This window comes from Anolis carolinensis, unplaced genomic scaffold (genome assembly GCF_035594765.1).
Source record: "Anolis carolinensis isolate JA03-04 unplaced genomic scaffold, rAnoCar3.1.pri scaffold_11, whole genome shotgun sequence".
NCBI classification, from domain to species: Eukaryota; Metazoa; Chordata; class Lepidosauria; order Squamata; family Dactyloidae; genus Anolis; species Anolis carolinensis.
Window position 1 is genome coordinate 21,460,204 of NW_026943822.1, and position 16,141 is coordinate 21,476,344.

At 44.6% G+C, this 16,141-nt stretch overlaps 1 protein-coding gene across 1 annotated transcript; it reads right to left on the reverse strand.

Annotated features, from left to right (window-relative positions):
- Positions 1–7,033: 7,033 nt before the first annotated feature.
- Positions 7,034–15,816, reverse strand: LOC134293905 (immunoglobulin superfamily containing leucine-rich repeat protein 2-like). The gene is made up of 2 exons (XM_062962991.1): positions 15,566–15,816; positions 7,034–13,181 (listed from the first exon to the last, which is right to left on the reverse strand). The coding sequence occupies exons 1-2, from the start codon at positions 15,571–15,573 to the stop codon at positions 11,003–11,005; spliced, it is 2,187 nt and encodes a 728-aa protein (XP_062819061.1). The 5' UTR covers positions 15,574–15,816; the 3' UTR covers positions 7,034–11,002.
- Between the last annotated feature and the right edge of the window lie 325 nt (positions 15,817–16,141).

A 16,141-nucleotide genomic window follows, 5' to 3' on the forward strand; every position in this document is an offset into this window, starting at 1 on the left:
TATCTTTCTGTCTGTCTGTCTGTCTGTCTTTCTATCTATCTTTCTATCTATCTATCTATCTATCTATCTATCTATCTATCTATCTATCTATCTATTTTTCTGTCTGTCTGTCTATCTATTTATCTGTCTGTCTGTCTATCTATCTATCTTTTCATCTATTTATCTTTCTATCTATCTTTTCCTTAATCCCTCCTTATTACCCAACATATTTGCTTATCCAACATTCTGCTGGCCCGTTTATGTTGGATAAGTGAGACTCTACTGTAATAATAAAAATAGAGTAAAATAAATGTAATAGTAGCAACAATAATAGAGAAAAATAATAAATGTACTAATACCAATAATAATAGAGAAAAATGATAAATGTACCATATATTCTCGAGTATAAGCTGACCCAAATACAAGCCAACCAGGACCCTCACCCGAGTATAAGCCGAGCGGGGCTTTTTCAGTCTTGAAAAAAAGGGCTGAAAAACTAGGCTTATACTCGAGTATATACAGTACTAGCTGTGCCCGGCCACGCGTTGCTGTGGCGAAGTCTGGTGGTATGGGAAATAAAGTCTTGAGGAATTGGTGGTAGTTAAGGTAAAGGGTAAAGGTTTTCCCCTGACATTAAGTCCATTATAAATGGGTTATATAGCTGTGTGGAAGGGCCTTGAGTCTACACTGCCATATAATCCAGTTAAAATCAGATAATTGTATTTTATAGGCAGTGTGGAGGAGGCCTAAGTGAGGCCTAACTCTGCCTGTGCCCTGGTCTGAGTGGGTTGCTAGGAGACCAAGTGGGTGGAGCTTAGCCTTCTAATTGGCAGCAATTTGATAAAAACAATTATTCCTCTCCCTTTAATTAGGACTTTATTTTTCTTTTCTTTTTGTTATATGAACGTAGAGGCATGGATGAGGGGTTGTGTTGCCAAGTTTAGTGTTTCTGGGATGTGTAGTTTTGTTGTTTTGTCCTAGGCTGAAATTTCATTACCCTTTTATATATATAGATGTCTCCTTTCAAGTTCAGACTAGAATCCAAAGCAAACACAGTGGAGTCCATCCCAACGGCCTATACCATCTCCTTCTCTTTCCAGTTGCAAATGGAAGACTCGCTTCATTGATCATTTCCAATCCATGACGGGATTTTCTCTTTGCCTTTTAGTGCGCTTTCCTCCCTCCGTTTCCTGCGGTGCACAAACTCACTTAATAATTCACACATTTTCTGTCTCCTCCCGGCTGTGAAACACAGGGAGAAAAGTAAAATGGTGATTCTTTTTTCTCTCCTCTCCCCCCAATGAATAACTGATGAAGCAAAACCATATTAAGTCCACCTGACTGAGCGAAGTGCTTTCGAGGGAGGACGTTTCTCCTTAAATTATATATAAAGAAAGCATCACGGTTGCCTTTGTTTTAAGATAGGCACGTTTATGCGGGTGTAAACAATCCAAGATCGGCTTGAATGGGATCATTCTGGGCATGAATCCTCAGAAATCTGTGCCAACAAGTCAAAAGAGGTTTAAAGCAAACAGGCCAAATCGACACCAATATTCAACTCAAGCATTCTTAAGTATTGGAGTCTCAGGATAGCTATGTGGCCGGTTTTTGGGCTATTTATTATCTATAGATATAAATGAGTGATGGCATCACGGCGACCCACAAAGCAACAAAACTACAGGCCCCCCAACCTCGAAATTTGACAACACAACCCATCATCCACGCCTCTAGGTTGATACAACAAAAAGAAAAGAAAAATAAAGTCCTAATTAGAGGGAGAGCAATAATTGTTTTTATCCAATTGCTGCCAGTTTAGAGGGCTAATCTCTGCCCACTTGGTCTCCTAGCAACCAACTCAGCCAAGGGATAGCCAGGGTTCAGTTAGGGGACAGGCAGATTTAGGCCTCACTTAGGCTTCTTCCACAGATTATCTAATTTGCACTGGATTATATGGCAGTGTAGACTCAAGGCCCTTCCACACAGCTAGATAACCCATTTATAATCTTATATTATCTGCCTTGAACTGGATTATCTTGACTCCACACGGCCCTATAATCCACTTCAGTGTGCATTTTATACAGCTGTGTAGAAGGGGCCTCATATAATCCAGTTCTAAGCAGATAATATAAGATTATCAATATACAATATACAATTCCTCAATACTTTATTTCCCATACCACCGTACTTCGCCACAGCAACGCGTGGCCGGGCACAGCTAGTAATCATTATATTATTATAGTTTTGCAAGGTCTTCAGCCTTCTCGGCCAAAGAGGGCTAGCGCTTCACCAAACTACAAATCCCAGGGTCCCATAGCATTGATCCACGGCAGTTCAAGTGATGTCAAACTGCATTAATTCTACTGTCTAGATCAGGGCTCCCCAAACTTTTTAAACAGGGGGCCACTTCATGGTCTCTCAGACCATTGGAGGGCCAGACTATAGATGAAAAAAAAAACCCTATAAACAAATTCCAATGCAGACTGCACATCTCTTATTGTGAAGTTAAAAAAAAAAAAACAAATGGGGACAAATACAGCCTCACTGATTGAGAAGAAGAAGAAGAAGAAGAAGAAGAAGAAGAAGAAGAAGAAGAAGAAGAAGAAGAAGAAGAGGAAGAAGAAGAAGAAGAAGGGTTGGAAGAGACCCCTTGGGCCATTGAGTCCAACCCCCTTCTACCTTTGTCCACCAAAAGCACAAGCAAAGCACCCCTGACAGATGGTCACCCAGCCTCAATGTTAATAATAATAATCATCATCATCATCACCATCATCATACACATCGCACATCGTTGCTGTGGCGTTGTCTGGTGGTGTTGGTGAGAAATTGTTGAGGTAGTGGTGGCATTGAATGTCTGTTGTATGGTTGTCTTTATGTTTAGTATGCACACTGAAGTGGATTATATGGCAGTGTGGAGTCAAGATAATCCAGTTCAAAGCAGATAATATAAGATTATAAATGGGTTATATAGCTGTGTGGAAGGGCCTTGAGTCTACACTGCCATATAATCCAGTGCAAATCTGATAATCTGTGGAAGAGGCCTAAGTGAGGCCTAAGTGTGCCTGTCCCTTGGGCTGAGTAGGTTGCTAGGAGACCAAGTGGGTGGAGCTTATCCTTCAAACGGGCAGCAATTGGATAAAAACTATTATTCCTCTCCCTGTAATTAGGACTTTATTTTTCTTTTCTTTTTGTTGTATCAACCTAGAGCTGTGAATGATGGGTTGTGTTGTCAAATTTCGAGGTTGGGGGGCCTGTAGTTTTGTTGTTTTGTCCGCTGCCCTGATGCCATCACTCTTTTATATATATATATAGAGAGAGAGAGAGAGAGAGTTTGCTGTGTTATACTGTATCTTTGTGTCAATAATAATAATAATAAAATAATAATAAGAAGAAGAAGAAGAAGAAGAAGAAGAAGAAGAAGAAGAAAAGACCCCTTGGGCCATTTCGTGTGTGTGTGTGTGTGTGTGTGTGTGTGTGTGTGTGTGTGTGTGTATATATATATATATATTGATTGCTATGTTATACTGTGTCTTTGTGTCAATAATAATAATAATAATAATAATAATAATAATAATAATATAATAATTGGAAAAGACCCCTTGGGCCATTTCGTATATATATATATTGTTTGCTATGTTATACTGTGTCTTTGTGTCAATAATAATAATAATAAAATAATAATAATAATAATAATAATAATAATAATAATAATAATAGGAAAAGACCCCTTGGGCCATTTCATTCATACATATATATATATATATATATATATATATATATATATATATATATTTGATTGCTATGTTATACTGTGTCTTTGTGTCAATAATAATAATAATAATAATAATAATAATAATATAATAATAATTGGAAAAGACCCCTTGGGCCATTTCGTATATATATATATTGTTTGCTATGTTATACTGTGTCTTTGTGTCAATAATAATAATAATAATAATAATAATAATAATAATAATAAGGATTGGGGAAAAAAAACCTTGGGCCATTTAGTCGAACCCCCTTTTGCCTTTGTGCACCAAAAGCACTGCCAAAGCAGCCCTTAATAATTAATAATTAATTAAATAATAAATAAAATACCATTATAAACAAGCAGAGCTTTGGAAGGCGCACCACGGGGGCCGGATAAATGGCTTCGATGGGCCGCATGTGGCCGCCGGGCCTTAGTTTGGGGACCCCTGGTCTGGAGGCACCCTTGGATAGCCTGCACCCATTTTTTCATAACATTGGAGATGATTGCGGAGAAATATGGAAATCACGCTAAATTCCCTTTCATGCAGGGAGTCCTACTTCTAAGCAGACAGGCCCAGGTTTGCAGTGTAAATAAATGATAGTAGAAACTTTTCAGATCTACAGGCTTTGGGCTGTTTGCTACATTTGCCATTTGTGACACCCTCTCTGGAGAGAGATCAAGATTTTCCGCCTTTATCTCCATCCATTTCTCTCAAAGGAAACGGTGCCATCTGAGCCATCTCCCATATCTCATCATAACTAGATTCCCAGTAGAAATATTACAGGGCGGAAAGGAAAAAAAGAAATCTATTACTCTCTAATTAATTGGATGTGGAGATGGCTGTATTTCCTCCCTTCTTTGTATGTCTTAGAGCATAAAACTCAATTAAAGCGGGCTCACGAGAGGCCATTTATCTATAATGAGAATTTTACATGGGTAATGTGCTCTAAAATGTTGATATTGTTATATCTGCTAAAGCAACGGGTGCGGGGGGAAAAAGCCCTGTTCTATATCTCTTGATTCTACAGAGGGTGTAAAATGTATTGGCTCCATACTGTATAATCTTGGGAGATGTAGTTTTGCAAGGTCTTTCGCCTCCTCTGCCAAAGAGTGCTGGAGACTCACCAAACTACAACTTCCAGGGTTCCAAACCATAGCATAGAGTGGAACAATATTTCCAAAGTTGCTATGAGTTTTCCAGGCTATATGATCATGTTCCAGAAGCATTCTCTCCTGATGTTTTGCCCACATCTATGGCAGGCATCCTCAGAGGCTGTGAGGTCTGTTGGAAACGGGGCAAGTGGAGTTTATATATATGAATGATGTCCAGGGTGGGAGAAAGAACACTTCGCTGTTTGAGGCAAGTGTGAATGTTTCAACTAGCCAGCATGATTAGCATGGAATAGCCTTGCAACTTCAAGGCCTGTCTGCTTCCTGCCTGGGGGAATCCTTTGTTGGGAGGTGCCAGCTGGCCCTGATTACTTCCCATTTTCAGAGTGTTGTTCTTTATTAACTGTCTTCATTTTAGAGACTTTTTTTAAAAAAAAAATAAATAAATACTGGCAGCCAGATTGTGTTCATTTTCATGGTTTCCTCCTTTCTGACTAAATTGTTCACATGCTTAATGTGGATTTCAGTGGCTTCTCTGTGTAGTCTGACATGGTGGTTGCCAGAGTGGTCCAGCATTTCTGTATACAGTAGAGTCTCACTTATCCAACATTCTGGATTATCCAACGTATTTTTGTAGTCAATGTTTTCAATGCATTGTGATATTTTGGTGCTAAATTCGTAAATACAGTAATTACTACATAGCATTACTGCGTAATGAACTACTTTTTCTGTCAAATTTGTTGTATAACATAATGTTTTGGTGCTTAATTTGTAAAATCATAACCTATTTTGATCTTTAATAGGCTTTTCCTTAATCTCTCCTTATTATCCAACATATTTGCTTATCCAACGTTCTGCCAGCCCGTTTACGTTGGATAAGCGAAACTCTACTGTATCTGTGGAATGGTGTCCAGGGTGGGAGAAAGAACTCTGGTCTGTTTGAGGCAAGTGTGATGTTTCAACTAGCCAGCTTGATTAGCATGGAATAGCCTTGCAGCTTCAAGGCCTGGCTGGTTCCTGCCTGGGGGAATCTTTTGTTGGGAGGTGTTAGCTGGCCCTGATTGCTTCCTGTCTGGAATTCCCATTTTCAGAGTGTTGTTCTTTATTTACTGTCCTGATTTTAGAGGGGTTTTTTTAAAAAAAATACTGGTAGCCAGATTTTGTTAGTTTTAATGGTTTCCTCCTTTCTGTTGAAATTGTGGATTTCAGTAGCTTCTCAGGAGCGACTTGAGAAACTGCAAGTCGCTTTTGGTATGAAAGAATGGACCGTCTGTAAGGACGTTGCCCAGGGGACATTGGGATGTTGTTACCATCCTTGTGGGAGGCTTCTCTCATGTCCTGGCATGAAGCTGGAGCTGGAAGAGGGAGCTCACCCGCGCTCCTCCCGGATTCGAAGGGCAACCTTGAGTTCAGCAACCCAACCTTCGAGTCAGCAGTCCTGCCGGCACAAGGGTTTAACCCATTGCTCTACTGAGGGGGGGAGAAGGATCCATTTGGGAGTCAATCCAAACCCATTTGTCATGTATCTTCCTTTCCTTTTATCCTTTCCCTTTTTTCGTCTCCTGGGACCTTTTATTCGGTGCGTAATTGTCGGGTTCTTTTAGGCATAGCTTTCCCACCCTTCTTCTCGCTTCTGACAACAACAAAAATCGGAAATATGAAAGCAATCCCCTCTCTTAAGGTCTCCAAATGCCTTGATATGGTTTTGGTTTTTGGAGCTGAGCGCAAAGGAAGAATTACGCACGAGAAACCGAGGGCGGGTCACGGGTGGATACTATTTTGGCAGCCAGAATGAGCCGATCCAAGAGGATCTGATAGGCTCTAAAACACCTCAATCTCGACAACACACACCTCAATCTCTCCTTTAAACCTTGAGCTATCCATGGGCTAATTAATCCTGTGGGAAAACCCGGATCAAATATAGACATTTCAGGTTTCCTTCGCGCCGGGCGTTTCATGTTCAAAGCAACCTTCGGTCTGGAGTTTTATTCCATTTGATCCTCTCCTCCTCAAACTAAAAGGGTTTGGAATTGGGGGAAAGACAGGCAAGAAGAGGTTGCAAGGGATTATTTATTTGCCAAGTCATTACTGTTATTTTTTATTATTATTATTCCCCGTTCAAACCAAAATCTTCCCCCTTCTCTGTGCGTAAAAACAAGCCATCCTCGTTGCGCGCAAAAGAAAGACCTCCAAAAGTCGCCTTTTCCCGTCGGTTTTTAATATAATCACCAATATAATTTCGTCTCCACTGATCCACAGAAACAGAGTCCTTGTTTTATTTGACAGTCAAAAAAAAGCGACCCAACAACCACTGCTTCTGGTTTTATTTCCTTGTATCTCACATTGGAGGAAATGGCGCAACTGCCTTGTTTGTGTCCATGTTTTTTCTCTCTCTCCATCTAACAAAAAAAAAAAGGAGAATCCCAAAGATCCCCATTTGCAAACACCACCTTTCCACCCTTCCCACCCTCCACACCAAAAAAAAACCACTGAGATTTATGATTATTATTATTATTATTATTATTATTATTATTATTATTATTATTACACAATAATCTTTTTGTAGTAATCGGAAATGAGACCGGCACAGTTCAAATCGATTTTTATGCTGATTTCAAATATGCCTTTATTTATTTTTTCCCATCACGACAACTTTTTTTAAATATGGCAAATGGTACATGACAGCGGACTATTGTCAACTCTGCACATTTCGCATCATATTTGTGTAAACACAAGCCAACAAAATTTTATTATCAGATATCATTTTCAGTCATTCTCATAAAGCTTTTTTTTTTTTTTTTGCATTGATTTCAGTTCTGTGTTTAGTTTTTGGGATGAGGCCAATTGAATAATTCTTATGTATTTACATACTGATAGCAATAGAATCTAATTAACCCCAAGCCAATAAGTATTCTTCATCACAAATAATTTTAGGTCATTCTTATAGAGTATTTTTTGGCACTGAATTCAGATCTGTTTTTCTATCATGTGTAGTTTTCAGGATGAGCTTAATCGAATAATTTTTATGCATTTACACACTGATAGTAAGAGAATCTAATTAACCACAAGCCAACAAGTATTTTTTCCTCAGATGAAATTTTAGGTCATTCTTATAGAGTATCTTTTTGGCACTGAATTCAGATCTGTCTGTATTTGTTTTTCCATCAAGTATAATTTTTGCAATTTTTTTTCCGTATCAGGAGTGACTCAGGAAACTGCAAATCGCTTCTGGTGTGAGAGAATCTAATTAACCACAAGCCAACAAGTATATTCCCTCACATATAATTTTAGGTCATTCTTGTAGAGTATTTTTGGCACTGAATTCAGATCTGTCTGTATTGGTTTTTCCATCAAGTATAATTTTTGCAAAAAAAAAAATCTGTGTCAGGAGCGACTCAGGAAATGGCAAATCACTTCTGGTGTGAGATAATTGGCCATCTGCAAGGACCTCCCATTATCCTGTAGGAGGCTTCTCTCATGTCCCTGCATGAGAAGCTGGAGCTGACAGACGGGAGCTCACCCTGCTACCCGGATTCAAACCGCTGACCCTTTGGCTGGCACAAGAGTTTAACTCATTGCATCACCAGGGTTTCCTAGTTTTTGCAATGAGGCTAATTGAATAATTAATGCCTTTACGCATTAATAGAATCTAATTGAGATCAGTACGTAAATGCAATAATTATTCGATTCGCCTCATTGCAAAAACTGCACGTGATAGAGAGAAAAAATAAACACAGATCTGAATCCAGTGCAAAATAAAAAAACTCTATAAGAATGACCTAAAATTATATCTGATTAAAAATTGCTTGTGTTATTGTTTTCTCTGCTGCTTTATGAACACCACAAATCCACACCAAGGGCAAAGAACATTGTCTATCCACAAACTACTGGACAAGGAAGGAAGGAATGAAGGAGCGAGTGAGGCAAAAGGGTTTGGGGAAAAAAGGGATCAGGATAAAGACCCAAAAGAAGCTGGACCCTCCTCCTGTTACTCCACGGAACGCACCCCACAGAGAGGCTCCAGAGCCACACACTGTACATGACACAACACCAGGAACCCATCGATTATTGACACTGGATAATACAGGACGCCGGTCGGGAGGGGGGTCCTCCTTGATCTGGCTTCAAGCCCCCTCCTCACGACAAAGCCCCCCCTCCCACCCCTTTATACAAAGACACATAACAACCTCCTCCCCTAATTCGTTTGGAGATGGGAAAGACAGCCGGATTTTCCAAGGAAAACACTATGGAGAGGAAGATACGAGGAGCTCTCCAAACTGGACCCTTCTGGAAATTCAATCCCAACCCGCCCTGGGATCCAAACCCAATGCCTCCCAAGGCTTTGGAGAGGAACACAAAGCTTATTTATTAAAAAAATAAGCCAACCCAATGTCTTACCCCAATTCAGAGAACTTGCAAAGGAAGCGGAGAAACCTTTTCCTTCCTGGAGTGTTTATCCGAATATACAAAGTGTCCCCCCAAACATGTATACACCCTTCACAGCTTATTATCTTGTCATTGTTCCCCTCCAAAATTTGGAGTTTGCAACTCCAAAATTTGTAAGTTTGCAACAACTCTGGGCAGTATCATATCATTTAAAACCTTGCTAAAGTTAATGTGCAATGTTTCACCATTAGATTGTAAGCATATTCCTTGTCCTTTGTAAAACCTTGCCTAATTTAAGATGGGAGTCACCACTATGTTGAAATCATTAATCGTAAGGTCTGTAGCCCTTAGAAAAGCATTTACAGCGCTGCGCTTCCAAACAATGCCATCAGACCGGCTAGAAGGAAGATATAGAGGGATCCCTCGTGCCCAACGATTCAGGGGAAATATAGGATTTAATACACTATCTGTTACATTGCCTTCTGTATAATGACCCCAGAAATAATCTTTTGGGAGCCTTTTCGGAAGAATGGGCAGCATGGCAACAGTCAGCAGTTATCTATGACTTGTTAGTGGATTGTTCCAAAAATATAATATTAAATTTTGCCACATTTGCAGTCACAATCCAATAAAATCCGAGCTAGATTAGTCAAGTCCACAGAAATCAAGCAGAGGCTGGATGGCCATCTGTCAGGGGTGCTTTGAATGGGTTGGACTAGATGGCCCGTGAGGTCTCTTCCAACTCTACGATTCTATGAAATAGAAATGGGAGATAGTTTGGGATGATACAAATCAGACATTGTTATTGTTATCGTGTCATTGCTACTGTAATTTTAAAAAGCCAGCACAGTAGAGTCTCACTTATCCAAGCCTCACTTATCCAAGCCTCTGGATTATCCAAGCCATTTTTGTAGTCAATGTTTTCAATATATCGTGTTATTTTGGTGCTAAATTCGTAAATACAGTAAGTACAACATAACATTACTGCATATTGAACTGCTTTTTCTGTCAAATTTGTTGTAAAACATGATGTTTTGGTGCTTAATTTGTAAAATCATAACCTAATTTGATGTTTAATAGGCTTTTCCTTAATCCCTCCTTATTATCCAACATATTCGCTTATCCAAGCTTCTGCTGGCCCGTTTAACTTGGATAAGTGAGACTCTACTGTATATGGAATAAGTTTTAATGTTTCAATTGGAAAGTGCTTATTGTACTTTCATTTGATGCCACGGCCTATGGCTAGTACATTAAACCATTCATTCATTATATGCAATATGTATTATTCAGTGGAAATTGATTTCCGTGGCCTTTGGATAATTGCCACAGTTGAGTAAAAGTGCATATAATATTGGGCCTTATAATTTAAGGTGGGATTCGTAACTCTGGTGAAGCCATTATAACACAAAAGTATAAATGTATTTACCTAGCCTTCAAATAATCACCACAGCTGTTGAAGAGTGTATACATTTTTTTTTCCTGGAGGGAAGGGGAGAAATTCTTGACGCTACAACGACACAAACACGGATCCTTCTTTTGTCCAAATTTAAGGGGAGAAACCTTTTTTGAAAAGCCAACTTATACCGGAGAGGGTCCAAACGGCATCGGTGCTTTGTTTCGCTCCTCCGTTCACAGGCGGCAGCAACCCCGTGGTCAAGGCTGCCTGGTCAGCTGGCGATGAGCCAAGCCAAGCCCAGTGGCCGCTGTGTCCGTCAATCCGTGGCCAAGCCTCTTCCCACCTCCAAGCTCCGGTGGCAGGTCCTCAACCAAGTGGAAAACTCAACGTGGCGGCTGCTTGTAGTTGCCATTGATTTCCTGCGCGATGGTGACGGCCTCGGCTCCCAAGGGCAACCTGTCGCTGTATTCGGAGCCCACTTCGAACTCCTCCGGGTTGGTTTTGGACTGGGAGTCGGCCAGGGAGCTAGCCGCCATGCTCTCATCCCGAGCCAGTTGCCCTTGGCTGGTGGCCGCCCTGCCCATCTCCCCTCTTCCCGCTCCGTTTCCTTCCTCCTCTTCCTCTTCCTCCTCCCCAACCCCTTCCCCAACCTCACTGGGGTCTTCATTCTTCTCCGAACCCAGGTAGGAGGCCCGGGGGTCGAAATCGGCAGCCATGTGCTTCTCCATCTGGTCCGGGTTGCGTGCCCTCAAGATGAGCTTGTAGGTCTTGCCTTGGTAGGTGGAGAGCAGGTGGCAGCAGGTGGCCCCCAGCAAGGGTACGGTGGCCACTCCCAGGAGGAAGATGCTGACCACCACGATGATGAGGAGCGAGGGGACCTCTTGCTTGGTGGTGAAGACCACCTGGACCGGGCAGTCCTCTCCGGCGTAACTCAGGCAGACGGAGTAGTTGGTGCCAGGCCGTAGGGCTTGGAACCAGTAGGTGTTGATGCCCTCCTGGATCTGGGACCACTGGACCAAGGACGGACGGCTGCCTGGAGGCTTCTCCTCACACAGGTAGAGCCACCTCAGGTGCGCTTTCTCCGGCTTGGAGGAGGACGAGGACGGGAAGAAGGGTGTGAGCTGGACCTTGGCCTCCCGCTCGGACACATCCAGGGCAATGACTCCCAAGTCGAAGCTGTGCGGCTTGAGCGCGGCCGCACTCTGGTTGAAGGCAGCGTGGTTGGAGACGTAGCGTGGTCCCGGGCTGGGCCCGCAGCGCTTCTCAAAATCCGGCGGCTGGGAAGGCGAGTCGGGGAACTCTGCACGCGCCCCGTCACTGCTGTTTGGCGAGGCGTGGTAGTTCCGGGACGGGGTGGGCCTGGAGAGCGTGGGCGTTTTGCTCCTCTCGTCTGGCTTCATGACGTTGTTCTTGGAGACCTTGCCCTCAGCTTTGCCCTCTCCAATTGAAGTTTGGATCCCAGGGGCATCGGGGTCCTTGGGGGCGTCCGCCAGGGCCACGTGGACCGAGCTGCGGTTGCTTCCCATCTCGTTGCTGGCCAGGCAGGTGTAGGTGCCTTCTTCTTTCTTGCTCAGGTGCGTGATCACCAAAGTGCCGTTGCTAAAGGTCCGGAAAGGCTCCGGCTTGCCTTCTTCGGAGGGCAGCCGGTTACTCTGCTCGCTCTTGTTCCGATTGGGCAGCTCCAAGGTTTGGCCCGAGGAGGTCTGGATGTGCCAGAGGAGCTCCGGCGGAGGGGACCCCGAGGCCTGGCAATGCAAAGCCAAGGTCAAGCCGTAGGCCAGCGAGGTGCGCTCCAGGTTGGGGTGGTAGGTCAAGGCCACGGTCGGGGCGGAGCACGGTATGGCGGGGATCTTGGCCAACGGCAGGCCCTTCCAGGCCTCGGGCGCCACACAGGCAATGGCCTCCCGCTCAGGGATGGAGATCAGAGTGCTCTCGGTCCAGTTTTTCAGCCACATGAGCTGGCAGGTGCAGTTGAAGGGGTTGTTGTAGATCTGGAGGTGGGACAGAGAGGTGAGGGGCTCGAAGGTGCCCTCCGCCAAGGTGGCAAAGTGGTTGTTGTTGATGCGGAGAGAGCGGAGGTCGCGCAGGGTGCGGAAGGCGCCTCCGGGAAGATAGGCCATGCGGTTGTTGTTCATCTTGAGGAGCTGCAGGGCGCTGAGGTTGCGCAGGTCCTCCCAAGGGAAGTCCACGATCTGGTTGTGGCTCATGTCCAGGTTCTTCAGCTGTCCCAGGATGGCCAGCGTGCCTTCCTCCACGGTGGCGATCCGGTTGTGGGCCAGCCACAGCGAGGTCACCCCTGTCACCCCCTCGAAGGAGCCCCTCCCCAGGAGAGTGATCTTGTTGGCCGACAGGCTCAGCGTGGTCACGTTGGAGGGCAGGCCCCGCGGCACCGTGGCCAGCTCCTTGTAGGCGCAGTCGGCAAACTGCTGGGCGTATTTGTCCACACAGGCACAGGGCGCCGGGCAGGCTTGGCCCGACCTCAGCGGAGCCCAGCCCAAGAAGGCCCAGAGAGTGGCCGAGAGGCAGAGCCGGAAAAGGAAGAGCAGCGGTGGCATCTTGGCCCTGGAAGAGGAGGAGACAAGAAAAAGGGAGAAAAGGAGGAGAGAAACAGAAGAAAGAAAGAGACCTGTTAGGACAAAAGCCAAATCACGCCCTCCAGAGATGGACCGAGCAACACTAGGAGGGAGAGGTGGAGAAGTTGTGTTCTTGGATACATCAAGGCCCCTTCTACCCTGCCATATAAAATCCAGATTATCCACTTTGAACTGGATTATATGAGTCTACACTGCCATATAATCCATCTGAATTTTATATGGCAGTGTAGAAGGGGCCTTGATGTATCCAAGAACACACCCATCCTTGGCCCTTTTTTCTTTTCTTTTCTCCTCTTTCCTATGTTATTTCTTGTCCTCCTTCCTCCCTTTCTCACCCAGCTCTTAGCCAAGTTCACCTGAGATTAAATCAAGTCTCAGGACATTATTATAAAAGGCATCCTTTTTGGTGTAGTTGAAGGTTTTCATGGCCAGAATCACTGGGTTGCTGTGAATTTTCCAGGCTGTCTGGTCATGTTCCAGAAGCGTTCTCTCCTGACGTTTCACCCACATCTATGGCAGCCATCCTCAGAGGTTGCCGGAATCACTGGGTTGCTGTGAGTTGTCCGGGCTGTATGGCTGTGTACCAGAAGCATTCTCTCCTGACATTTCACCCACATCTATGGCAGCCATCTTCAGAGGTTGTGAGGTCTGTTGGAAACTAGGTAAGTGGGGTTTATATACCTGTGGAATATCCAGGGTGGGAGAAAGAACTCTTGTCTGTGTATGTTACAATCAAGCTGGCCAATGGCAATATTCACACTTGCCTCAGGCAGACAAGAGTTCTTTCTCCCTCCCTGGACATTATTATTCCACAGATATATAAATCCTACTTGCCTAGTTTCCAACAGATCTCACAACTTCAGAGGATGCCTTCCATAGATGTAGGTGAAATGTCAGAAAAGAATGCTTCTGGAACATGGCCAGACAGCCCGGAAAACTCACAGCAACCCTGTGGCAGCGTGGGTTCCAACGTCTCCATCTGAGACAAAACCAATCCAGATAGTGATGGAGGAGGAGGAGGAGAAGCCAAGATCTCAGACCTTCTTCTCCTTTTCCAAAAGGGCCACTCCACCCTCCTCCGAGGAAAAGAAGGACTCCGAAATTGGTCCTTTTTCTGCCTCTGGGATGTGCCTGCCGTCCAACCCCAGAACTGCTCTTTCTATCCCTTCAGGGGAAAAGCCTGGAAGGAAAAAGAGGGAGGGGTCTTTCACACACACCCAATAATCCCATAGAGCATCCCAGCTTGCGATATTCCTCGCTCTCCCTAAATCCTGCCAAATCAGATGGGAAATTCGACGGCGGATGCTCTCATTGAGCTTCTCCCAAATCCTGAGTGCTTTAAATGCTTCCTAGAAGGAAGGGTGGGTCCCCTTTTCTTGAGATCCCAAAGCCTTGGACCCTTAGTCTTTGAAATCCCGACTCCTTGCGTCCTGAGAAGCCTGAGTCTCCCGAAAACCTGACACTCCCCTCTGAAAACTAGAATATCTCCAATTCTGCTTTGGATTCTCTTGGGGTTCTTGAGACTCCTGAAAACCCGACACCCCTTGTCTTAAGCCCCTCTAAAGACCCCAATCCCCCCAATAATGATTTACATCCTCCTTGGGTTCTTGGGTCTCTTAAAAACCAGACACCCCTTGTCCTGAGCCCCTCTGAAAACCAGAATCTCCCCAATTCTGCTTTGAATCTTCTTGGGGTTCTTGGGTCTCTTGAAAACCCAACACCCCTTGTTCTGAGCCCCTCTAAAAACCAGAATCTCCCCAATTCTGCTTTGAATCTTCTTGGGGTTCTTGAAACTCCTGAAAACCCGACACCCCTTGTCTTGAGCCCCTCTGAAGACCCCAAGCCCCCCAATAATGATTTACATCCTCCTTCGGTTCTTGGGTCTCTTGAAAACCTGACACCCCTTGTTCTGAGTCCCCCTGAAAACCAGAATCTCTCCAATTCTGCTTTGAATCTTCTTGGGGTTCTCGAAACTCCTGAAAACCCGACACCCCTTGTTCTGAGCCCCTCTAAAGACCCCAAGCCCCCCAATAATGATTTACATTCTCCTTGGGTTCTTGGGTCTGCTAAAAACCCGACACCCCTTGTTCTGAGTCCCCCTGAAAACCAGAATCTCTCCAATTCTGCTTTGAATCTTCTTGGGGTTCTCGAAACTCCTGAAAACCCGACACCCCTTATCCTGAGCCCCTCAGAAAACCCCAAGCCCCCCAATTCTGCTTTGCATTCTCTTGGGGTTCTTGGGTCTCTTGAAAACCCAACACGCCTTGTCCTGAGCCCCTCTGAAGACCCCACGCCCCCCAATTCTGCTCTGGACACCACCATAACCCACCATCCACACCTTCTGCCCCTTACCGTTCCATGTCGGGCTCCCGGTGTCTCTTTTTAGGGGGGCGTCTCCCCCAAAAGGGACCCCCAGGCCGGAGCAAAGCCCCCCAGTGCCAGGGCTGGGTCTGGGGGCTCCATGGAGGCGCCCCAGAGAGCAGGAGAGGGCGAGAGTTTCCCTTGCCTTCTTTCGCAGCCCACTTCGGGGAAACACACCAAGCCCCAGCCTCGTCGGGGAAGAGAGGAGGGTCCGGAGGAGGAGCGCGCCCCCGAGCAGCCGCGGGAGCGCGCACGCCCTTCCTGGGAGGGGGAGAGGGAGGGAGGGAGGGAGGGAGGGAGGGAGGGGACGAGCCCAGACCACCTCCCAGCCTAAGACCAGGCGAGGAGGGCTATCACAGTCAATAGAGCCAACATGCCTCTCACACACAAATAATAATAATAATAATAATAATAATAATAATAATAATAATAATAATAATAATAATAATAATAATAATAATATGTGCAAAAGCAAAGTGAAGAACCTGCTTTGATTGAAGTCAAAAATCAGAAACTCCTCAAAGCACAGCAGACAAAAAAAAACCAGTACAAGAAAACCGCACTACA